This window comes from Manis pentadactyla, chromosome 16, assembly GCF_030020395.1.
Source record: "Manis pentadactyla isolate mManPen7 chromosome 16, mManPen7.hap1, whole genome shotgun sequence".
Lineage (NCBI taxonomy): Eukaryota > Metazoa > Chordata > Mammalia > Pholidota > Manidae > Manis > Manis pentadactyla.
The window spans coordinates 15,479,651-15,506,529 of NC_080034.1; the positions used below are offsets into that span (position 1 = coordinate 15,479,651).

The window sequence follows — 26,879 nt, forward strand, 5'->3', positions numbered from 1 at the left end:
AGACACAGTGCTCCGCACAACTGGGCATGCCTAATACGCTGGGAAGGCTCGGGCTGCAAGAAGCAAGCATTTGCACCTTCTGCGCTCCTCTCCCCGCGGCAGCTGCCTCCTGCCAGTCAGGCGACCCGACGTGCGGCGAGGCCCAATGAGGGCCCGCGGCCTTCCCGGAGGCCCCGCCTCCCGTGGCACCCTCACCAATGAGGGGATGGCGGAGGTGGGACGCACGCCGGTCCCGCCTCCCCAGTTAAGGCCGCTGGTGGGAGCTGGGGCCCCGCGCGAGCGAGGGACGACGGAAAGGACCGGCCACCTGGGTGCGGGGCCGCGCAGCCCGACGGCGGGAGTCGCAGACGCGCGTCGCATGGGCCAGTGAGGACGTGCGGAGGCCCCCTCGCCGCGGCGGAGGCGGAGCCGCGCGGGAGCCCGGCGCTGCCCGGCGAGCCTGCGTCCGAGCGAGCGGCACCTTGCGCTTCGCCCGGGGCCGGTGCGAAGTCCGCGCTATGGAAGAGGAGAAATACTTGCCTGAGCTGATGGCCGAGAAAGATAGCCTGGATCCATCCTTTGTGCACGCGTCGCGCCTTTTGGCGGAAGGTAGGACTTGCCCCCACGGACGGGCACACGCCGCCCGCCGCCCGTGTCCCCCGCGGCTCGGCCAGGGGAGTGAAGTTAGGCGGGGACGCCGGTCTCCCTTGCAGAGGAGCTGGGAGGACAGAGCCCGTCCCTGGGGCCGGCAGCAGGGGTCCCCCTCTACGTCTGAATTTGGGGAAGACCAAAGCTATGAGATCTAATGGCAGTGGTGATGTGACCTGTGAGGACCATTGGCAGAGAAACCGTAAAGTGTAACGCGGTCTGCAGGGATATTTTCACTTCGCGGAGGGAAGAGAAATCAATTTGGAAGTGAATGGTGATCAATGTAGTGTTCTAAGAGCTTAACTACAAATCAGCATTTTTTTTTTTTCGTCTGCATTTGGGAAGTGATTTTGATACCCTTTTGTTTCATTACAGTCTTTCCAATGCAAAGTGTAAGAATTAACCTAGATAAAACTATGCTTGTTCGTCTCTGTTTGTAAATGTGGCAGAGGCTGAAGTGCTTATCAATTTATTTGAAGTGTGATGATTGGGTACTCCGTGCGGGAACACTCCACAATTGATCAACTGTTTTACCAACTGTGCATTTTCTTTTGTGTACCTGAAATGTTAAAGGAGATTTCATTCCCAGAGGAACGTGTATGTCTAGGTTTTTGCGTTGCTTGGAAAGGTTGTTTAGAAACACACACACACACACACACACACACACACACCACAAACTTCTGTGTGAGAGAAACATTAACTAAATTTCTCCATTTGTCTTGAAATAATGCCGTGTAACATGCCTTTTTAAAAACAACTTCAGATTTTTTTTTTAATGAATGCTTCATTAGTAATGAATTGCTTCATCATCAAATTGACTACCGTGCAGTTTTGCAGCTGAGGTGGTTATGGACTGACTTGGAGCAAAACTAAAAGTGATAACTTCTCTTTTATAGCCCTTCAGCATCAAAAGAAATATTTTCTTTTTTTGAGACATAGTTGCACATGGAAGGAAAAAAATGTAATCTTTCATGTATGATTCAAATGGACCACTAAGTTTAAATATTTTATTGACCGGTTATTATCTGCAACCACAATAAAGTGTAAGGTGTTTTTCTGTTTTTGTATACTGAGGAATTAAGAAAAGATTTATTGTCAAAATACTGAATGTGTCAAACAACAACTGTTTTGCAAGGAAAAGTTGGTTCTGTAGATTTAGGAAGGTACAGTGCAATTATGCTTACTACTTTCTTGGTTCCTGAATAAAAAAACAAGTTAAAGTTGAAAAGTAAAGTCAATTAAAAAAATTAAACTCTCCCCCACTTTATTAAAAAAATAAAAGTAACTTCCTAACAATAACTTCATAACAGTATTGAAAATCAATGAGTTAATACATGCTTAAGCTTGCTCAAAATGATTAAAAATGCAATTAAGCCTTCTCAAATAATTTACTTAAATATTATTTTCCAGATAGGTCTTCATTTAACTGATACTGTCTTTAAAATGAAAACAAAGTTACAAATTGATCATATTCTCTGACTTGCTAATTGGACTACTTAGGACAGCAGTCTCAATGATTAATTCATCAATCATTAATGAAAGTTAGTATACTTTTGAAAACTGCCAAACTAAAGAAACTCTTAATAGAGTGGGTAAGTATTTATGTGAAGCAAAAAACAGTCAGACAAGGCTGTGCACCTGGTTCCCCAACATTTTACCTTTCCTAGGAACGTGGTTTCTTGATACTTAGGAACATGTTCTGATATACCTTGTAATTTAGTTTTTTCCCAGTAGGGGGAAGCATGCCCTACTTTTGTAAAGAAATGGAAGGAAAAAGCCCCTAAAAAGAGAGAAAAGCATCTCAGTAAGAAACAAAGAGATCTCCAAATTTCAGGGAAATCATAATGGGGAAAAGAGAATGGAAGAGGTGGTAATAATCTTGGAGTATACAAAGGGATATGCAAAAAAAGATGCATGAGGCTTAAATTCCCAGATTGTACCTGAGGCTCCTTACATGTGCTTATTTGAAGAGTATAAGGCGAGTATACTTTGGAATCTCTAATAAATCTTCTTGTGCATTTTACATTATATATCTTTCATAATCTTTTCAAAGGCCATTTGCCAAGATTTCCAGGCTTTGTTTCAGATCTCTATAGGAGAGTGTGTTGAGATGATTTTATTTCTCATACCTGGATGTTGGACTGATTGAAGTCAGTGGCTATAAATAAACCTGACATAGATATTCGTTTGGAAAGAAGGTGCACAGTGAAGTACATTTCAGTCAGTAATGTGCAGACAGTCTCAAGACTGAGTGAGTAATAAAAATGATCCAGAGGATTCAGTTCTTCAGAATGATTTTCCGGAAGCTAATATATATAAGGGCAGTGATGTAAACCAATGAACTTTCACGATGATTTATGTTGCTTTCTTGATTGGTGATAGATGCAAATCAGTGCTCAATTGTGACTGTTTCACTTAGAATTGAGGGCCATGGGTTTAGAGTACTAGTTTGTTGGCTATTTTGTTCTTTTTGTTATAGTTTGTTTTATTTCACTTGTTTTTGCTGTATTTTCAGTAGTGAAAGCTAATGGAGGAGCCCAAACATTTTATATATTTGATTGTAACTTAGAAGAGATCTTGAATAATATAGTTTGAAGAATGTTTATATGTTTGACTGATTAAAATAATATTTTTCCTGTGATTATGATATTGTTTAATTACCCATTTGTTAGGGAAGGTGATCCTGATATGATAAAACAGCAGACTCAGCACGATCCTCAAAGTCCCACTCGGCCTCTGTGTTGCTTGCCAGATGAAATTAGATGAGGTTATTTATATCTGTATTACTCTGGGAAGTGCATATATCTGTGAATCCAGATACCTGGAGTATAGCTCCACTTTTCACTAAACTGAATCTTGGTAAACTTACCTTCCCTGAGCCCCGTTTCCTTGTCCCTCAAAATTAAGGAGTTTGACCAGATGATCTGTATGTTTTTTTGTAGTCCCAGATGTCATTAGAAATACAGAATCCTTTGGTTGGCAAGATTTCCTCAACTGAATTCTTCACAAATATTGGTAGATTCATCATTGCTTTGGTTGGCCCATATATGATGAAGTCAAATAGTGCCAAATATTCCAATACTTCAAATGGTTTCTTAAAAGCTCTAGGTGCTGTTTTCGAATTTTGGTGAAAAGCTTGGCCATCCATCTAGGATTGGCCTTCGTGTTTGCACATACAGATTACTTTTAAAACCATGAGAGAAACAGGGTTTTGTATTGATCACAAATGCTGACTTGTAGTGATTTAACTGCATGAAGGTTCTCAGTAAGGGTCATTTTAAAATTTAGAATCACTTGAAAGTTTAGATTGTGTTCTTTAAAATAATTTTCTATAAAGCATGCTGAATTCTTAAGGATAGGTGTTGGTATACTCTAAAACCAGCTTCTGAGAAAAAATAGAACTTACGTGACTTTTTCTTTTATTAATATAATCTCTTTTTTACTCCCAATAAATTTGGGATAATCTTGTGTTTCTTAAATAAAAAACAAAAATTGGCAAAAGAACTAAATTATGTATCTTTGATCTGCTATTAGAACACAGTTATGACTTAATAGAAAAATTATGCTTTTGCAATTAATACACATGGGACAGAATGTTGACATTTCTGCTTCCTGTAACATATAGAATGTTATTTTTAAAAATACAAATGGAAGTTATACAAATGTAAAATTTTGCTTTTAAAATTTTCCTTAACACTTTAATGGCATTGTGAACTTGACCTCAACTTGGAGCTTGATTTTTCTAAGGAAAGTAGCACTGCCTTACTTTTTGAATCACTGCTGAGTGAAATTTGAATTCATAAATCAAATTATGAAATAAATTATCTTATGAAAAACTGTTTCAACAAGGGTTTTTAAAATACCATATTCCCTAGTCAGTGGTCACTTGTCAGTGTTTTACTTGAACTTCATTTGTCCTTGTCCTATTTCAAGGGTAATTCCAAACCTTGTTAAGCCTCCTCATTAACCCATGTGTCCTTCACTCGTGGCAGCTGATCTCATCCTCTTCTTTAGTGGGAACAATGGATATAATTCTGACATTCTTTAACTTTTTACCACCTAAAAACTCCCATACTCCTCCTTACTGTCTTGCATTCCAAAAGATGAAATGCTTCCTTTTGTTCAAGTCTGACTTGTTCATCCATATCCTTGACCTTAATGCTCATCCTGTCGTTACATGCTTTTATCTACAATGTCTTCCCGCTGGTCCACTCTTGTTTCGTGGCAGTCTATAAACGTGGTCCAGTGAATACTTGTTTCACTGTCAAAAGTAATAAAAGTAATCTCTCTCGACACTTATCTTCCCTTGTTTCCTTCAAGTTTGTGATTCTGTTGGTCATCCTGGCTGCCTCACTTTCTCAGTTTACCTCTTCAGAACTTCTCAGTATGGCTTCTTCCTCATCATGGTCCTAAAACCAGCAACCCTAGAGCTCAAATCATCTCATAATTGCCAAGTCCAGTAAAATTTTTCTGACCTCTCATCAGGTCTCTTGGCTGCACTTGATCTTTTTCCAATTTCTTGGTTTCTCCATTGGCTTCCAAGCACTACAAGCTATTGGTTTTACTCTTCTTTGTATCTTAGCCTCACCATCCTACAACCCTCTGCCCCCCCACCCCAACACACACTCTGCAGTCAGATTGACTCATTTAAAAATCAGAGGCAGACCATGTCACTCTTCAAACACTGTTCTCCTAGAGCAGGATCCTCTGACACCCTGGTGACAGAGGGAGGGGGTACCCCCTTGATCTTCCGGTTGGAGGTGAAAGTACAAGATTCCCGCTAGGCATCCATTGACACCACTCTTGCCAGGAGGGTGAAGAGCACCTTTTTACTCCTGCCTCCATGGCCTCCATGGCCTCCAGTGGCATGAGGAACCATAGGCAGGCCTCACTCCTGTCGGAGCATGGTGTAAGTTCCCGCAGGGGAGACCACGGACACCGCCCTGGCTTGGAGGGAGAAGGGCACCTACTCATTGCCACCACTATTCATGACGTATACACATTACTATGAAGTAATAGTAACTTATATATCGCTATTCATGAGGGTGGAAGTCCAGCATCTCCACGTGGCCTCCACTGCCACCGGGAAGGCTTCCTGCTGTGGGTGGAAATGAACTATTTCCCCTTCAGTCTTCTCTGTTTCCCCCCAGAGGGGAAAAGGATTCCTCCTTAGGGATGGATGAGATTGGAAGTCTAGCCTCCCTGTTTAGCCTTTCTTGGCGGAGGTGAGCATGAGACGCTGGTTTTATTTTGTTGTGTTTACTGTGTCGTTTGACCAGAGGAGGATGTTTGCTGTCTAGAAGTTTGCTGTCTTACTAGGTTCCCCTCTTTCTAGTCCTTTGGCTTTTCTGAAGGCTGTTTTGGGTCTGCTTGTGTTGATGTTTTTGGATTGCCAGCTTTTCCAGTACCCATTTTGGCACATGTGAGGCGCAAGGGAAACTAGGGCGATCACTGCCGTGTTGCTCCTGCATCTCGCGGTGCCCGGCCCGCCTGCCTTCTTCTTTTCACCTTCCATGAAGTCTTCCGTATTTCTTACACCTATACCAGTCCCCGTGCATTTATGTTTTAATGTATTTCCTTATCAAATTTTCTTGTGAATGAATGTTAGACCTTGTACATTCATATTTCATTAACTCATTTTATTAAAATGAGCATGACCAGGATAAATCCAACTGGATAAGGGGCAGCATATTTTTCTTTTTATTTATTGTAGAGAGACTTGGTGACACAGTACCTGAGAGTGGGAACACAATGAGGACTGATTATTGTCCTTAGTGTCTAAGTATACAATCTAGATTGAAGCTGTTTGTTCCCATAGCTATAGAAGGGAAGGAAGTTTTAGAGGAGGTTTTTAGAAATCCTTAGAAATAGCTTTATAGTATCACCAGTTTTTATTAAGTACTTATTTATTTGGATGCCTTATTTGATCTCCTTTTTTGGTCTGAATATATATTATAAGAAATGTATATTAATTGCCATTATGTTCTGACAATGGCTTGTTTTTTAAAGTTATAAGCAATTTAATATCTAACATACCCATTGATTGAAATATGATTTCTTTTCTCACAAAAAAATGGTGAATTTCCATTAAATATAAGCATGATATAGAAATAGATTTTTCAAAAAGAATGCTGGTTAATAGCAGACCTCCCAAATGAATGTTGGTGAATACCCTTGTTATATGACTGGTTCATTTCCTTAAGTGGCGAGCTCTGAAATGATTGAATGTTTTATTTGTTAAAAACTTGAGAAGTCATAGCCCAGCATCCTGCTGCTCAGTCATTATTAACTATTTTGGGAAACAAGTCATCTGTAGCATATCCTCCATTGCTTACATTTGTGTCGTGGACACTACTTCCAGAAAAACTTGCAGTAGAAAGAGATAATAAACACCTGAGTGACAAATTTTTAGGCCATGTGCTATAGCTAAAGCTGATAGTTTAGCTGCAGTTTGGGGGATGAATCTCACTGGGCTAGCACTCTCCTACATTTGACTCTATCATCATGCATGCCCTTGAATGTGTGTTGCTAACACCTCTCTGCAGTATGTGTTACGATATATGGAGAAGAGTCAGATGTTTAATTTATTAGGTTTTAAATATCTGTGAGGGATTCACCATATACATAAGGTACATAAAGAGCAGTGCAAAGGAAGATCTGCTGGGTTTTACAGGTGATGACATAGGGATTCAGAGGAGGTCATGCCTCCTGTGAGTCATGGTAACCATAGATTCAGCAGCAGCAGCAGCATTGTTATTGCTGTCAGCACTTATTGGAAGGTTACTCTTTGTCAGGCACTGTACTAGATGCTTTGCATGCATTATCACACTTAATCTACATGCATTCATCTTATGAGATAGCTATTAGCATTATCTTTGTTTTGGTACTCCCAAAAAGATTAGCAGTAGAGAGAATAAACTCCCAAGAACACCTGAGTGACAATCTTTTAGGACATCTATTATAGAAAAAAATACAGTTTAGCTACAGTTTAATGAAAAAAGGTGAAGAATTAGAGAAATTAATTTATCTCAGGTCATACAGTAAATAAATTGCAAAGCTGAAGCCCAGACTTTCTCGCCCAGAGGCCGTGTGTAACTATTAAATCACCATGATGCCTCCTGTGGAGGGGACAGGATTTCAGTCAGGCTTTGAAGGAAAGTCAAATATTAATACGCGAAGTATGTGTACAAGTTCATGATTGTTGCCATGAACTTCTGAAGTACGTTCCTCAACAAGTATTGGATGAATTATTCCAAATAAGTATAGTATACAAAAGGCAAGTAAATTTATAAATGGGAAATTTATGTAAGTCCAGAATTAGGTTGAGGATGATTAAAACAGCCTACATTTTCTCAGTGTCTTGTATTGACTATTGTTTCTGAGGGAGTTTGGTGATGAGGTCTGGCAGGGACAGGAGAACATTCCATGCCTTTGCTTTTTTTAATCCAAAAGGGATTGGAGGACTATGTTTGGCTTGCTGAGGCAATTTCTTTCTATGTTTTTTAGAGAACTGCTTACATTTCCTGAATTCTTCTAGGGAGGAAGAAACATTACAGGTCCTCTGTTGTATCTTAAGCAGGGTTAGTCTTATTTAAAATTTGGAAGTGAGCAGATTTCACATGTGGTCAGAAACAGATAACGTGGCTCGATTTAAATGTTATCTGTAGGTTCTAAGGTTTTAGGATGTAATAACTTTGAAACAGATTGGTTAGTAGTATTACACTGTTATCAATTGATTCCCATTTCCTTTAAAAAAGATTAGATTTTACTCTTCTCACAGAAAACAGAATGAATGTGTTTTCTCTAGAGCGTGGTTATTTTTAGCAGATTCATAGAATTGTATGTCAGAAAATGACGCACTTTGACTACAACTCAGGAGAGGGAACTTCCGTGACAGAAGCTCAGTTATGAGGCTGGAGGAGAAGAAATTTTTTAATTTTGAGGTGAAGGGATGACTAAAGTAGTGGCTGCTTTTGCTGAGCATACACTCTGGCTCAGGTCCTTATGTTATATCCACAGAGGCAGGTAATATCGTCCCTATGTTATGAGAAAAGATAGAGACAGACTGGAGGGTAGCAAAATTAATTTGGATTTTGTAAGCAATGAACCAGAAATTAAGTAAATGTCCAATTATACTGTGAAAGAGTGTCAGAAAGAAACCATTAAACCTTGAAACATTAAACACTATTGAAGAATATTGCTTAAGGAAATACTAAGATCTTTCTTTGAAAAACTTTGAGAAACATTAAATACCTGTTATGGTAGAATTTATTGTTTCTTTTAAAATACTTTTCTCCAGGAAACTTAAGGAATTTGATTTTTTGGAAATTTTCTTTACATGCAGCAATAACACTCATGTATAAGAGAAGACTATAAAATGCAAGCAGATGAATGAATACCTAATAGAATATACTTTTTATTAGACATTTAGGTAGGTAACTGTTATAAATGAGGAAATGTAAGTGGGTGTTAAATTGAATTAAGGATCATCCATGTCTTCTTAGTCTAAGTTTTTCTTTTTGGAGGCAAAAACTGGAAGCTGCCTTTTCATCCATCCAAGATCTGGTGGAAGAAGTGGTCTTTAAGGAATTGTGTGAAGGTGAAATAACGGTTGGTGGCTGAGGCAGATGGCATTTTATCATATGATATTGTTTTGGAATGGACTTTAGGATGGTTAGATGACTTATTTTTTTTAAATTTTTTATTAAGGTATGATTGATATACACTCTTATGAAGGTTTCACATGAAAAAACAATGTGGTTACTACATTTACCCATATTATGGAGTCCCCACCCATACCCCAATGCAGTCACTGTCCATCATTGCAGCAAGATGCCACAGATCCACTATGTGCCTTCTCTGTGCTACACTGTTCTCCCTGTGATTCCCCCACACCATGTGTACTAAACATAATACCCCTCAATCCCCTTCTCCCTTCCTCCCCACCCGCCCTCCCACACCCCTCCCCTTTGGTAACCACTAGTTCATTCTTGGAGTCTCTGAATCTGCTGCCATTTTGTCCTTCAGTTTTCCTTCATTGTTATACTCCACACATGAGGGAAATCATTTGGCATTTGTCTTTCTCCACCTGGCTTGTTCCACTGAGCATAATGTCCTCCAGCTCCATCCATGTTGTTGCAAATGGTAGGATTTGTTTTTTTCTTATGGCTGAATAGTATTCCATTGTATATGTGTACCACATCTTCTTTATCCAGTCATCTACTGATGGACACTTAGGTTGCTTCCATATCTTGGCTATTGTAAAAACTGCTGTGATACACATAGGGGATATGTCGTTTTGAATCTGACAAGTTGTATTCTTTGGGTAAATTCCAAGGAGTGGGATTCTGGGGTCAAATGGTATTTCTATTTTTAGTTTTTTGAGGAACCTCCATATTGCTTCCCACAATGGTTGAACTAGCTTACATTCCTACCAGCAGTGTAGGAGGGTTCCCCTTTCTCCACATCCTTGCCAGCATTTGTTGTTCTTAGTCTTTTCGATGCTGACCATCCTTACTGGTGTGAGGTGGTATCTCATTGTGGTTTTAATTTGCATTTCCCTGATGATTAGTGATGTGGAGCATCTTTTCATGTGTCTGTTGGTCATCTGAATTTCTTTTTTGGAGAACTGTCTCTTCATATCCTCTGCCCATTTGTTAATCGGGTTATTTGCTTTTTGGGTGTTTAGGTGTGTCAGTTCTTTATATATTTTGGATGTTAACCCCTTGTTGGATATGTCATTTACAAATATATTCTCCCATACTGTAGGATGCCTTTTTGTTTTGCTGATGTCCTTTGCCATACAAAACCTTTTTAGTTTGATGTAGTCCCATGAGTTCATTTTTGCTTTTGTTTCCCTTTCTTGAGGAGATAGATTCAGAAAGAAGTTGCTCATGCTTATATTCAGGAGATGTTTGCCTATGTTGTCTTCTAAGAGTTTTGTGGTTTCATGACTTAAATTCAAGTCTTTAATCTATTTTGAGTTTACTTTTGTGAATGGGGTTAAACAATAATCCAGTTTCATTCTCTTGCATATAGCTGTCCAGTTTTGCCAACACCAGCTGTTGAAAAGGCTGTTATTTCCCCATTGTATGTCCATGGCTCCTTTATCATATATTAATTGACTAGATGGCTTATTGCCTTAAATTAGAATTCTGAAATTAGTGAAAGATTGGAAATGATATCATATCCATATTAGGAAAATTTGGTGGAATAAAGCATTGTGGTAATTAAAAGCTATTAATGGCATTAGATGAAATGGTTAATATTAGGAATGAGTTACAATTAAACCAAAGTGTCTCTTTAAATAAAATGAGTAGAGTATATGTGTGTGTGTGTGTGTACATATTAAGTATATACTAGCCATGGGTACTCAATGAGAAACAGTACAGACTTGGTGCAGGTGGTTATCTGTGCTCAGTATTACTATCTGAGACCTATGTTTAGGTTGAGGGAGGGGACAAGAGTTAGAGGCAATTAAATGAGCAATTTCCATAGGATCTGCTAAATGCAATGGTAAGGAAAACTTGATAATTTAGGAGTCCCAAGCAGGGCACTTAAAGAAGTGTACAGAGATAATGGAAGGCTTCCATAGGAATCCCCTTGTAAGTTGATATCTAACAAACAAGTAGGATATGGACAGGATTCAGTGAAGAAAGGGTCGCATTCAGGGAGAATTATACACGAATACAGCAAGCAGCATCTCCAAAGCCTGCAAAGACAGAGAACACTAATTTGAATAGGTAGAAATTAAGTTTGATATTGTGATTTAGAATAATAAATATATATTTGTTCTTCTTCCCTATTTCTGACACAGAGCTCCTGAAACCTTTGGAGTTTCCTGAAGGATGAAAGTAGTAAAGGTTTTAATTAGGGGACTTTTGTATGGTGGGGGCCAGGAGACACACCCTTCTAATCACTACGTCCAGGAAGGGGAAAGGGGCTTGAGGCTGAATCAGTAGCCAATGGCCAATGATTGAATCAATCATGAGTATGTAATGAAGCCTCCATGAAAACCTATAAGGACTGGGTTCGAAGAGCTCCTGGGTTCGTGAACACATGGAGATTTGGGGAGAGTGGTGAGCTCAGAGGATGGAAGCTCTGTGCTTTTCCCTCGCCTTGTCCTGCACATCTCTTTTGTCTGGCTGTTCCTGGGTTATATCCTTGGCAATATGCCTAATAAGTAGATGTATATAATAAACTAATAAGTAAGATGTTTCTGGGAGTTCTGAGTGCCACTCTAGCAAATTAATCGAACCTCAGGAGGCAGTGGGAACCTCTGGTTTATAACCAGTTGGTTAGAAGTACAAGTAACAACCTGGGCTGGCAACTGGCATCTGAAGTTGGAGGAGCACAGTTTTGGAGGATCAAACCTCTTAATCTGTAAAATCTGATATGATTCTGGTTAGTGTTAGAATTGAGCTGAAATCTCAGACACCCTGCTGGTGTTCTTTGGGGAGACCGCACCCCTCCACCCCACAACATTGGATTTGGGTCCAGGAACCCAAAAGATTAAGTATGCTTGGAAAACGCAGTAAAAGAGAAAGCATCAAGAAAAGTGGGTCTAAGGAGAATGGTACAGGCTCATCACACATATCTTGTAAGCAATGCTACAATATACAGACTTTATACTAAAATTAACGGTAAAGCATTTAAAGGTTTTAAAAGCCAGCATGTGTGATATCAGAATTTCATTGAAAGCGTAATGTGGCTGCTCTATTAAAGAATGGGTTCAACAGAAGTAAGACATTAGACTAGAGCAGCCATCCAGGAGAAGTTGTGGTGACCTGAATTCAACTAAGGAGTGAAGAAGTGGACACAGCTAAAGTACATTTAACAAGTAAAATATAAAGAATCAGCTTGGATAGAGGCGATGAAAAATAAAGGTTGGTCAAGGCTGCTGTCTAGGTGGTTCCTTGGTAATTGGCTTAAGGGTGGTACCAGTTTTTGAGATAGGAATTAAAACGAGGTTAATACTGAGTTCAGTTGGAGTTGCATTGGAAGATGTGTGTGGTGTTAAAGTAAAAATGCAGGTGGAAAGTTGTGTCTGAAGAAAGATATGTGCTGCATCTAATGGTTTAGGTTTCATTAGCATGTACGTAGTGGTTGACCTCCAGAGTAGAAGAGTTTACACAGGAAGAGTGTATGGAGTGCAACAGGAAAGGGGTCTTAGGATAAAACCCCGAGGAACATCAGCATTTAATGAAAGACAGAAGAAAAGTAATCCACAAAGCTGACCAAGAGGAGCTTCCTAGAATGTAGGTAGGAAAAGTCAAGTAAGTTCAGTGTCAGGTAAATAGAGTATTTGAAAAATGAAATATTCAGTTAATGTTTTCAAGTGCTGCAGACAGGCCAAGACAGACAATTAAAATTTCAAATGGATTTGGCAACAAAGAACAAATTGAGGGAGGAGTTGGAGAAAATCCCAACTTTCTGCAGTTTGAGGAGGTAGTAGTGAGACTATGAAGAGAAGGAGGTTGTAAAACTCCTCCAAGAACTTGGAGTTCATAGAGGAGAGAACTAATTGATTGAAGTGTATGAAATGATTATATTATAAAAGCAATTACTTTCTTGAACCATAGGGAATGATATTTAATCACTTTGACCTACAAAAACAGCAGTCTTTTTGGCTTTACCTATGGAAGGGGACAGTAGAATGAAAAAGACATTTAAATGTAGTTGGTTAACAGCATAGATGCTGGAAATGGACTCTCTAGGTTTCAATTTTGTTCCTATTATTAAAGATCTGTATTATTTTGGGTGAGTTACTTTACCCTCTATGTTCCTCTTTTCCTCCTGTGTAAAATGAGGACACTGTTAGTTCTAAATTAACAAGATGAAGACAGCTGCATATTGTTTCTTTTGCTCACTTCAAATCACAGTGCAGTTCCTAGACTGCTATCATCTCTGCTCTCCATTCCCTCTGCCTCCACCATGGTAACTTAGTGGAACATGGAACAATCTTATACAAAAGTACATCTTATATCATAAAATTGTAACATTATCCCTGACTCCTAAGACTGTCTTTGAACTTCTGAGTCTTTCTTACCCCAATTCCACCTTTTATGCATCTATTTCTTTGCCAGGCCTTACTGACTTGATGGCGCATGTGGCTTTGTTGATCATGCCATCTTCTTGATGCATTTCCCCTGAAATCTGTGATTCTGCAGTTAGTATGGAAATTTAGTGCCTCCATGCTGATCCTCTTTGAAGCTATGATCCACAGTGAGCATGAGATGAGTGCCAGAAACTGCTGTACTCTTAGATCCTTACAACTGTAGTATAGCCATTTCTCTATACTGAATGACATTATAGTGTGAAAAGATATATGTATTATCTTTTATAGGTTTGTTTCAGGACTGGAGAAAATATGTACTATGTTGAACCTGAAAGCAGACGTGTACTTGTGCAAAATTTTAATTATATATTTTAAGATTAAACAATATTTCATGAAACATTCATTATTGTGTGTGTGTGGTATGGTATTTCTTACTCTGGAATGTGGTAAAAAACGTTCAAGAGCTACTGTTACAGTAGAAAGAACATGATAGGTGAAGTCAAACGCCAGTGTTTGAATTCCCGATCTGCTCCTTGGTTGCTTTGGGACTATGGGCAAATTTCTAAGTCCTCTTGAGCCTCTGTTTCCTCATCAATGAAATACATTTTTGGCAAGTATACCAGAGGTCAACCAATCATCTCGTGAATCCTATGCAAGTGTATGTGTGGTATTTATCCAATGGCAGAAATTAATAAAGATTCTTTTCTTCACTCCACTTTATCTGGTTTCTTACTTTAAAAAATTGAGGCAAATTTTAAGAAAAATGCAGTGCAGTTTTTAGGTCATACAAATTTATGAGTTTTGATAATTGCATAATGTTGTGTAAGCAGCACTCTTGGCAAGACAGAGAATGTTTCTGTTGGCCCAGAGACTCCTGATAAACCCTTCGCGTTAATCTGCATTTCCTTTGGCAACCACTATTCTGATTTCTAGCATCAGATTACTTCGACTGTTCTTCAACTTTATGTAAATGGAATAGTGGAGTACACACTCTGCCTTCTTAAGTTCAGTGTGTTTAGAAAGTTATCACGTTGTTGCATTTATCAATAGTTTTTTTTTTTTTCTTGCTGAGTTGCCGTGTTCCATTGTATAAATATGCCACTATTGGCTTAGCCAATCTCCTGAGGATGGACATTTGGGCTATTTTCAGTGTTAGTTTATTATGAATACTTGGCTATGATCATTCATTTACAATTTTCAGACATATTTTTCTCTTTCCTTGGAGTGGAACTCCTGGGTCTTGGAAAGTATATATGGGTAACCTTATATTATATGGGATTGCCAAATAGTTTTCTGAAGTCGTTGTACTATTTATTTTTTTCTCCTCCCAGTGATGCATGAAAATTCTGGTTGTTGCACTTCTTTGCCAACATTAGAAGTTCTGCCTTTTTAATAACAGTCTTCTCGTGGTTTCGAGTGGTAACTTACTTTGGTTTTAATTTGCATTTCCTTGATGATTAATGACACTGAGTGTGTTTTCATGTGCTTTTTGACCATTTGTACATACTTTCTTATTTGAAATACTTGGTTACAAAGTTGACAAATTTTTAATTGGATTGTTGGTTTTTTATTGTTCTAGCAGTTATTTGTATGATCTGAACTTGCATCCTTTGTTAAGTGTATGTATTGCAAATATTTTCTCCCAATATGTGGCCTAACTTTTAATTTTCTGAAGTGTCCTTTGAAGAACAGAGCTATTAATTTTTTCTGAATCTAATTTATCATTTGTCAGTTTTTTCTTTATACTTCGTGTTGTTTATGTCCTATTTGTGATATCTTTGCCTACCTCAAGGTCACCAAGTCCGTCTCAATATTTTCTTCTAGGAGCTCTATGATTTTAGCTTTTAGTACAGGCTTATGACCCATCTAGAAGTAATTTTTGTGTATGGTGTTAAGATAGGGTCACAGTTTTTTTCTTTTCTCTTTTTTTTGGGATTTGAATATGCAGTTGTTCCAGCATCATTTGCCGAAATGGTTTTCCTTTGCTGACTGTTATGTTTAAAGTGTTCAAGGGTACAGGCTATACATGATGAACGTATTGAGTTCAAACAGGTAAAATATAGGAATGGGAAGATTCGTGTTTAGGTGTATGTGAACTGTCTTAAAATGTTGACCCTCCATGGGCCTGTTCCCACACAAAATGAAACAATGACTGCATCAGAATTATCAAGCATGACGTGTTTATACTGTGCTTTAAAATTACCTAGGTCTGTATTAAATTTTTGCTCTTTTCTCAGATGTTAGAACGTAATCTTTGGAGAAAAAATGGGTATGCTATTCTTCTTGTAACCAAGGGACTAGCCATCCTAGAGGACCTGGTGTTTACTGAATCTGACAAGTAAAACATTCCATCAATAAAGAAGTAAGGTATTTGCTGCTAATGAGTAACAACGAAAGCTAGAAAAACCTGGGCAATTGCACTGTACTGAATAGCAAAGTAGGTTCTAGTATCACAAAATAGTAGGGAATAGTACACACATTAAATATTTCATTAAATAAGACCATATCATTTTAGATAGTCCTTTATATGATTTTCCTGTTTCTTCAAGAAAAAATATACAGAAACCAATATACTGTACCACATTAACAACCCTCTCCTGGGTAAAATAGATATGCCTGCAGATGAACAAAGACCTGCCTCTGCGCCCACAGTGATAGCTTACTTATGTCTACGATCTTCAGTGGCATGTTCACTGCCAGCATTGCTATCACCCGGAAAGGTGACATAAAGTTTTTGGAACTGCCCAAGGGCGTAAGAGACTGGTGAGTTTACACAGGGACCAAAGCGCCGTCACTTAGTAAGCATGTAGGTACTCATCATGTCAACACTAATAACCAGAAAGAAGATTTAACAATGATCCAGACTGACAGCATACATCAGTGCTGGCATCAGACAAGGAAATTCTTGGAGGAGTGTGTTTATACGAGCAGGAAGGCTACTCCCTGAAGGAAAAGTACTGTGTTGTGGGGTTTAGAAAGAGGGATGTGGTAGAGGATGTCTGTCTGCATTTGGACAGGAAGAAAAATGGCTTTCGATGCCGAGTGATACAGTGTTATGAAGTTCTGAAATGTGTTCCTGTGGGGGGGTATTTAGAACCTCCTATAGAAAGTTATGAGAAAAGAACAATAAACATTCTGTTTTCCTCAAAAGATATTTATTGATACTTTCTTGGAAATGGAAGTTTTGATTAAATAACCTATGATTATCCATTTTATCTTGTGTCTTTCTTTTTCCTTTTTCTTTTTACAAGCAAAGAGTAGTTTAGTAAAGCGAAGTATGCATTCAGGGAGGGAGAGTGGGCATGCTCCAGAGATGAGAGCCATTTTATCTCCAATTTTAAAAACTTCATACTATTGGTCAATAATTCTTTATGTTATTATGAAGGAAAACTGTTTTTGAAATTTATATGAACATGAACTGTTAGAATGTGTGCCTTATATTAGACAGTAGACCATAGAGATATATAAATCCCTGGAAGAAAATATCTTTTTACGTATGTTTCAAGCTTTTTAGTCACTTTGAGATTCACATTGGGTGAACAGGAGAGAATAAAGTTCTCCATTCATCCAATATTTACCATTAGTAGCTCATTTTGACCACTCCCTATTAGAAATGCAAACATAATTTTAACTTCTTTCCTTAGATGCAACTCACTTTCTAGTCCCTAATAACTGCTGTTGTATAATGGATGTTTTAGAGGATTCTCTTAAGTTTGTTCTGGCCCCTATTCTCTTGGGTCACCAATTCCTTTCTTGGAGCACTGCATTACCAACTCTTGTTCACCTGGCTATTGCCAGATGAACCAGAGCAGCCACCTGACTCTCTCTAGTGAGAAATTGGCATTAAAACTGAGAAGAAGCCAACCAGGTTGGGCTGGTTAATAAAAAATGTAAACTCTGGGGGGGCGGAGCCAAGATGGCGGCATGAGTAGGACAGTGGGAATCTCCTCCGAAAAACATATATATTTTTGAAAATACAACAAAGACAACTCTTCCTAAAAGAGAGACCAGAAGACACAAGACAACAGGCAGACTACATCCGCACCTGAGAGAACCCAGCGCCTCACGAAGGGGTGAGATACAAGCCCCGGCCCGGCAGGAGCCGAGCGCCCCTCCCCCCAGCTCCCGGCGGGAGAAGAGCAGGCAGAGCGGGAGGGAGACGGAGCCCAGGACTGCCGAGCACCCAGCCCCCGCCCTCCGGGCCAGAGCGCAGACACAGTGCATGCGTGGGGTCCTGGATTGTAGGGAAACAGGGCAGCAGGACCGGTGAGCGGGTCCCGAAGCCGGCGCCCCTGTGACAAAGAAAAGCGAGTGCTTTTTGAAAGTCTTAAAGGGACAAGGACCCCATAGCTGGATGGAAGCTTTCTGGGTCACAGTCCAGCAGCTGGAAATTCCAGGGAAACCCAGGTGCACTAACCCCCTGGACAACAGCTCTGAGACCCCTCACGGAGGTAAACAGCCAAACAGCCCCCCATCCATTACCCCTCCGGGGCCCCGCCATAGCAGAGCAGCAGCCTGAGGCTGGTCACGCCCACAGCAAGGGAGCTTCCTCCATACCAGCTGGGCAAGATACAGAGACCCAGTCTACACGCAACTGCCCAACACAAGCCACCAGGGGTCGCAGTTATCCCAGTAAAGAGACCAGGAGCAAGTGGAAAGCCTTGGCCCTCCCAGCTGACAGTCAATAGCACCTGTCAACATGAAAAGGCAAAAAAATATGATCCAGACAAGACTAACCCACACAGCTTCGGCATCTGCTACATCTACCCCTGAGAAGGAACCTGGGGAGATAGATTTAACCAGTCTTCCTCAAAAGAATTGAAAACAAAAGTCATAACCATGCTGATGGACTTGTAGAGAAATATGCAAGAACTAAGGAAGGAGAATACAGAAATAAAACAAGCTCTGGAAGGACTTCAAAACAGAATGGATGAGATGCAAGAGACCATTAATGGACTAGAAAACAGAGAACAGGAACGCAGAGAAGCTGATGCAGAGAGAGATAAAAGGATCTCCAGGAATGAAAGAATTCTAAGAGAGCTGAGTGACCAATAGAAACAGAACAATATCCGCATTATAGGGGTACGAGAAGAAGAAGAGAGAGAAAAAGGGATAGAAAGTGTCTTTGAAGAGATAATTACTGAAAACTTCCCCAAACTAAGGGAGGATATGGCCTCTCAGACCACAGAGGTACACAGAACTCCCATGACAAGGGATCCAAGGAGGGCAACACCAAGACACATAATAATTAAAATGGCAAATATCAAAGCCAAGGACAAAGTATTAAAGGCAGCCAGAGAGAAAAAAAAGGTCACCTACAAAGGAAAACCCATCAGGCTATCATCAGACTTCTCAACAGAAACCCTACAGGCCAGAAGAGAATGGCATGATATACTTAATGCAATGAAACAGAAGGGCCTCGAACCAAGACTACTGTATCCAGCACAATTATCATTTAAATATGAAGGAGGGATTAAACAATTTCCAGATAAGCAAAAGTTCAGGGAATTTGCCTCCCACAAACCACCTCTACAGGGCATCTTACAGGGACTGCTCTAGATGGTAGTACTCCTAAAAAGAGCACAGAACAAAACACAAAACATATGAAGAAGGGAGGAGGAGGAATAAAAAGGGAGAGAAATAAAGAATCATCAGACCATGTTTATAATAGCTCAACAAGTGAGTTAAGTTAGACAGTAAGATAGTAAAGAAGCTAACACTGAAACTTTGGTAACCACAAACTTAAAGCCTGAAATGGCAATAAGTACATACCTATTGATAATCACCCTAAATGTAAATGGACTGAATGCACCAATCAAAAGACACAGAGTAATAGAAAAGATAAAAAAGCAAGATCCATCCATATGCTGCTTATAAGAGACTCATCTCAAACCCAAAGACATGCACAGACTTAAAGTCAAGGGATGGAAAAAGATATTTCATGCAAACAACAGAGACAAGAAAGCAGGTGTTGCAATACTAGTATCAGACAAAACAGACTTCAAAATAAAGAAAGTAACAAAAGATAAAGAAGGACATTACATAATGATAAAGGGCTCAGTCCAACAAGAGGATATAACCATTATAAATATATATGCACCCAATACAGGAGCACTAACATATGTGAAACAAATACTAACAGAACTAAAGGAGGAAAGAGAATGCAATGCATTCTTTCTGGGAGACTTCAACACACCACTCACTCCAAAGGACAGATCCACCAGACAGAAAATAAGTAAGGACACAGAGGCACTGAACAACACACTAGAACAGATGGACCTAATAGACATCTGCAGAACTCTACATACAAAAGCAACAGGATACACATTCTTCTCAAGTGCACATGGAACATTCTCCAGAATAGACCACATACTAGGACACAAAAAGAGCCTCAGTAAATTCCAAAAGATTGAAATCCTACCAACCAACTTTTCAGACCACAAAGGCATAAAACTAGAAATAAACTGTACAAAGAAAGCAAAAAGGCTCACAAACTCATGGAGGCTTAACAACATGCTCCTAAATAATCAATGGTCAATGACCAAATCAAAATGGAGGTCCAGCAATGCATGGAAAGAAATGACAACAACAACACAAAGCCACAACTTCTGTGGGACACAGCAAAAGCAGTCTTAAGAGGAAAGTATATAGCAATCCAGGCATATTTAAAGAAGGAAGAACAATCTCAAATGAATGGTCTAATGTCACAATTATCGAAATTGGAAAAAGAAGAACAGATGAGGCCTAAGGTCAGCAGAAGGAGGGACATAACAAAGATCAGAGAAGAAATAAATAAAATTGAGAAGAATAAAACAGTAGCAAAAATCAATGAAACCAAGTGCTGGTTCTTCGAGAAAATAAACAAAATAGATAAGCCTCTAGCCAGACTTATTAAGAGGAAAAGAGAGTCAACACAAATCAACAGAATCAGAAACGAGAAAGGAAAAATCACGTTGGACCCCACAGAAATACAAAGAATTATTAGAGAGTACTGTGAAAACCTATATGCTAACAAGCTGGGAAACCTAGGAGAAATGGACAACTTCCTAGAAAAATACAACCTTCCAAGACTGACCCAGAAAGAAACAGAAAATCTAAACAGACCAATTATCAACAACGAAATTGAAGTGGTAATCAAAAAACTACCAAAGAACAAAACCCCCGGGCCAGATGGATTTACCTTGGAATTTTATCAGACATACAGGGAAGACATAATACCCATTCTCCTTAAAGTTTTCCAAAAAGTAGAAGAGGAGGGGATACACCCAAACTTATTCTATGAAGCTAACATCACCCTAATACCAAAACCAGGCAAAGACCCCACCAAAAAAGAAAACTACAGACCAATATCCCTGATGAATGTAGATGCAAAAATACTCAACAAAATATTAGCAAACCGAATTCAAAAATATATCAAAAGGATCGTACACCATGACCAAGTGGGATTCATCCCAGGGATGCAAGGATGGTACAACATTCGAAAATCCATCAACATCATCCACCACATCAACAAAAAGAAAGACAAAAACCACATGATCATCTCCATAGATGCTGAAAAAGTATTTGACAAAGTTCAACATCCATTCATGATAAAAACTCTCAACAAAATGGGTATAGAGGGCAAGTACCTCAACATAATAAAGACCGTATATGATAAACCCACAGCCAACATCATATTGAACAGCAAGAAGCTGAAAGCTTTTCCTCTGCGATCGGGAACAAGACAGGGATGCCCACTCTTCCCACTGTTATTCAACGTAGTACTGGAGGTCCTAGCCATGGCAATTAGACAAAACAAAGAAATACAAGGAATCCAGATTGTTAAAGAAGAAGTTAAAGTGTCACTATTTGCAGATGACATGTTATTGTACATAAAAAACTCTAAAGACTCCACTCTGAAACTACTAGAGCTAATATTGGAATTCAGCAAAGTTGCAGAATACAAAATTAATACACAGAAATCTGTGGCTTTCCTATACACTATCAATAAACTAATAGAGAAATCAGGAAGACAATTCCATTCACAATAGCATCAAAAAGAATAAAATACCTAGGAATAAACCTAACCAAGGAAGCAAAAGACCTATACCCTGAAAACAATAAGAAACTCTTAAGAGAAATTAAAGAAGTCACTAACAAATGGAAGCTCATCCCATGCTCGTGGCTAGGAAGAATTAATATCGTCAAAATGGCCATCCTGCCCAAAGCAATATACAGAGTCGATGCAATCCCTATCAAATTACCAACAGCTTTCTTCAATGAACTGGAACAAATAGTTCAAAAATTTATATGGAAACATCAAAGACCCCGAATAGCTAAAGCTGTCCTGAGAAGGAAGAATAAAGTGGGGGGGATCTCACTCCCCAACTTCAAGCTCTACTACAAAGCCACAGTAATCAAGACAATTTGCTACTGGCACAAGAACAGAGCCACAGACCAATGGAACAGAATAGAGACTCCAAACATTAACCCAAACATATATGGTCAACTAATATTCGATAAAGGGGCCATGGACATACAATGGGGAAATGACAGTCTCTTCAACAGATGGTGCTGGCAAAACTGGACAGCTACATGTAAAAGAATGAAACTGGATCACTGTTTAACCCCATACACAAAAGTAAACTCAAAATGGATCAAAGACTTGAATGTAAGTCATGAAACCATAAAACTCTTAGAAAAAAACATAGGCAAAAATATCTTAGACATAAACATGAGTGACCTCTTCTTGAACATATCTCCCCTGGCAAGGGAAACAAATGCAAAAATGAACAAATGGGACTATATCAAGCTGAAAAGCTTCTGTACAGCAAAGTCACCATCAATAGAACAAAAAGGTATCCTACAGTATGTGAGAATATATTCGAAAATGACAGATCCGATGAAGGGTTGACATCCAAAGTATATAAAGAGCTCACGCACCTCAACAAACAAAAAGCAAATAATCCAATTAAAAAATGGGCAGATAAGGTGAACAGACAGTTTTCCAAAGAAGGAATTCAGATGGCCAACAGGCACATGAAAAGATGCTCCACATCGCTTGTCATCAGAGAAATGCAAATTAAAACCACAATGAGATATCATCTCACACCAGTAAGGATGGCTACTATCCAACAGACAAACAACAACAAATGTTGGCGAGGTTGTGGAGAAAGGGGAACCCTCCTACTCTGCTGGGGGGAATGTAATTTAGTTCAACCATTGTGGAAAGCAGTATGGAGGTTCCTCAAAATGCTCAAAATAGAAATACCATTTGACCCAGGAATTCCACTCCTAGGAATTTACCCTAAGAATGCAGCACTCCAGTTTGAAAAAGACAGATGCACCCCTATGTTTATTGCAGCACTATTTACAACAGCCAAGAAATGGAAGCAACCTAAGTGTCCATCAGTAGATGAATGGATAAAGAAGATGTGGTACATATACACAATGGAATATTACTCAGCCATAAGAAGAAAACAGTTCCTACCATTTGCACCAACATGAATGGAGCTAGAGGGTATTATGTGCAGTGAAATAAGCCAGGTGGAGAAAGACAAGTACCAAATGATCTCACTCATCTGTGGAGTATAAGAACAAAGAAAAACTGAAGGAGCAAAACAGCAGCAGAATCACAGAACCCAAGAATGGACTAACAGTTACCAAAGGGAAAGGGACTGGGGAGGATCGGTGGGAAGGGAGGGATAAGGTGGGAGGGGAAGAAAGGGGGCCTTACGATTAGCATGTATAGTGTGGGGGGGGCACGGGGAGGGCTGTGCAACACAGAGAAGACAAGTAGTGATTCTATAGCGTCTTACTATTTTGATGGACAGTGACTGTGAACGGGGATGTGGGGGGACTTGGTGAAGGGGGGAGCCTAGTAAACATAATGTCCTTCATGTAATTGTAGATTAATGATACCAAAATTTTAAAAAATGTAGACTCTGGAGTGTAGGTCTAATCTTTAGACAGAGCAAAACATATGCACAGAGTGAGGCCAATTATGAGAGAACATTTCCTGAATTTCCTTCCTAAGGCAGTCTTTCAGGGGACCCAGCTGACTTTAGTTCCTTGAGACACCCCAGCGTTTTCAAAGATATGCGCCTGTCTGATAATTACTTAAGATGACTCCAATTGATTTATGCAGTTTGCAACCACAATATCGTTCACTAAGAGAAAACGTTAGATACGGTCCTAGAAAAATAGCAATCTCTTGTAGTGTTTCAATTTCGGTTCTTCTAAAAGCAGACCCAAGATGAGGATTTGAATGTAGAAATTTATTTGCACTAGCGATAATTGCTAGCACTGAAATGAACTAAAAATGCCTAAGCAACTGTATTAGTCTCTAAAGAGTTGGCATTTTTCTTTGTTTGAATGCTTGTAAGTATAACTATAATTATGTATGCATTAGAAATACTCATAGTATGCACTGTTATTTAAAATGTCTCCCTTTCAAAGTCTATTACTCCTCGGAGATAGAAGTAAGAAGGACAAAGAACGCAGCTCTTTGGCTGCCCTCTTCTGTGTCGGCATCCTCATTGCTTGTGGTGTGTTCAGATAAGCATGTATTTCAGGTTTGCCCTCTATTCATTCTGGATGAAGTTAAGTCCAGACTTACTTAGCAAGAGGCACATAATGTCTGGACAGTTTTCTAGAAGTAGACCCTGAAACAAATATTGGAGCCCAAGTAATTTATTTTGGAGGTGATCTCAATAAATGGGGAAGTTAGACATGAAGGAAAGGCAGCCAACAAAGTGGATTTTGGTTTTCTTTTTTCAAATGAATTACTAGCATAGGCAACTGATGCTGAAGCACCTTGAGTAGTTTTGGGAGCCAGTGTAAAGCATGTTCAGGCTGAGGGATGAGGGAGCTGGAGTATTTACACCAAATTCTATTTCCTATTGTTTGATAGTAGCAATTAGCGAGCATTATTTCCTCCACTCGTCATGCTTATTATTTGGGGGCAAAAAAGCTTGCTCTGACGGCTGGTGACAACCCTTAGGCGGCTGGGATTTGGGCCAGTGTGCCCTGAAGTGGAAAGGATGGGGAGAGAGAGGCAAGCACGGACCGCGTGATGCATAGGACACTGTGCTGTAGGATTGCTCCAATGCCTTGTTTGGCTGCCCAGGACAGACAGAACATGCAATAGTCCCTTGTGAGTTAGAAGAGAGTCAACTAGATAGGGATGGGGGTGTTTAGTTTACCCCACCCCTCCTGCCCCCTCAAACAACACGTGGGTAACAAGAACTTGTTTCAGAGTACCTCCCTGAAATGTTTCTATATGATTGAACTTCAGAATAATACTGCTCTTTATTGAACTGAGGCAAAATATTGTAGCTGCCTGATAACAGCCTGCCACATTACAAATCACCACTTGCAAGGTTACAGAAGGTGCCTTAGAAAAAGCTAAATGAATTACTTCAAATAGTGTGTTTGTATTCAGAAGGGAAATAGCTGGTAGTTTGGGAGTGACAGTCTTCGTTTGGTTTCAGAAGGCCTGTTGCCATGCGCTGCCTTTCCCTTGGCTGCTAGAAGCTGAAAGCCTGTGGCGAAGGGGTGAATAGAAGATATTCCTAAAGAGAAAAAAAAAATAAGAAAAGAATTTTTGTGAAACAGTCACAAGGTCTCTTGTTTTACTGTTGTGATATTTATAGACTTTCTGGTTGGTTAAAGTGAATTTAATTGAAAATACAACATTCAGCTAATTCATTTTCTTAATCCTTCCTCAGTTAACTGTGTTTTTAAAACTATACCCCATACTTTTAAATCCTTTTTTATGTGCTAACTTTGGAAATGTTTATTTAATTTAACTACTAATGATATGTCTCAAAAAAATACACACACATGTACATGCATACATGGCATATAGGAGAGGTAATACATGGTCACACACATGTACACACACAGGCTTACACACACGTGCACATTTTTTACAGTAATCCCATCATTTTTGCTTATCAAGATGGAAGCTAACTGGAAAAATTGAATTGGAGTTGAGAGGAATAGCCACTTGTTCAACAAGGGTGGCAGGAAGGAGACAGTTTTTTCAGTGGTATGGTTTATCTATTGCTTATCATTTGATGACATCCTATGGGCAAAATCAAAGAAGTTCATTTTCTGTCTAGATAATGTTTTAATATATATTACACCACAGATGCTTTCAGGGATCCCTGTTGTCTTTCTTAGTTTACTGCACAATGTTTTAAGTAAAACTTTGAGCTTGAAAGCTTACTAAAAAGGATCCTTCTCTTTATTGATACTGCCAAAGTACACATTTTATGTTATTCCTCTGGCTCTATTGTATTTTAGAATTTATTTTCATATTGTATAGTTGGAATGCTGGTCTGATGAGCCACAGTGTAGGAGTAGGGACCTGAAATACTTCCTATTTAATTGTTAGAAGTGAGATATCTAACATTTATGGGATTTCTGGGAAGACAGCACAACCTTGAATGACTATCTTTGAGCACCTTTTCAACTAGTAGAATCTATTATTCTAATACAGAATAAGAAAAAGGTAGATTCAGTAAATGGGATGATAAAGGAAATAATGAGCTAAAAAGTTAGATTTCAAAAAGAAAAGGGTTGAGGAAAAGGCAAGATGACTGATCAGTGAAGTTGGAATTATGTGGTTATAAAGATGTTCAGAGTTTTGTGGTACTGAGTGTGGTTCAGAAAAATATGTATATTTGCAGTGATTTGAGAGCTGAGCTGCAGTAATATTTTAAAATGGTAAAATGTGAAAAAAAAACTTGGTATTAATGAGTGTCATTGGAATTAAGATATCATCACTCTGCTAAACAAAAATAATGTGTCGTTTTCATTGCATTTGACCTTAATCATGTGCAAATAATATTTGGGTGAGACAACAGGCAGCGCATCTTAGTTTTAAAATAATTTCAGAAAATGTAGTTGATAATTTGTGTAATGGGAAAAAATGAGTTGATATTGCAGTAGCTTGCTAGATTCTAAAAAAATCTAGAAGAGGTGCTGGATGTTTAAGCATGAAAAATATTCCACATCTTGTGCCGAATTTTACTTTTATGAGAAATAATTTGTAAAATTACTCTAGAAAGAAAATGGGACTTTTTTTCCTATGGAAATTTCATAGCACTTGATGTGATTTTCAAAATTAGGTTGAACAAAATATACTACAAGTTGTGTAGAATATGAAAATATAAAATTATAAGTTACTAATGAGCTCTTTCTTTGAATG

General features: G+C 39.0%; 1 protein-coding gene across 2 annotated transcripts in view; it reads left to right on the forward strand.

Annotated features, from left to right (window-relative positions):
- Positions 1–271: 271 nt before the first annotated feature.
- The window catches only part of KHDRBS2 (KH RNA binding domain containing, signal transduction associated 2), a 546,913-nt gene continuing 520,305 nt past the window's right edge, over positions 272–26,879 (forward strand). For both annotated transcript variants that reach the window (XR_005030941.2, XM_036916275.2), the window contains exon 1: positions 272–588. Coding sequence is in view for 1 of the 2 variants with exons in the window: in XM_036916275.2 (XP_036772170.1) it covers positions 498–588 (91 nt within the window). In the remaining variant the exon portion in view is untranslated. The remainder of the gene's footprint in view (positions 589–26,879) is intronic.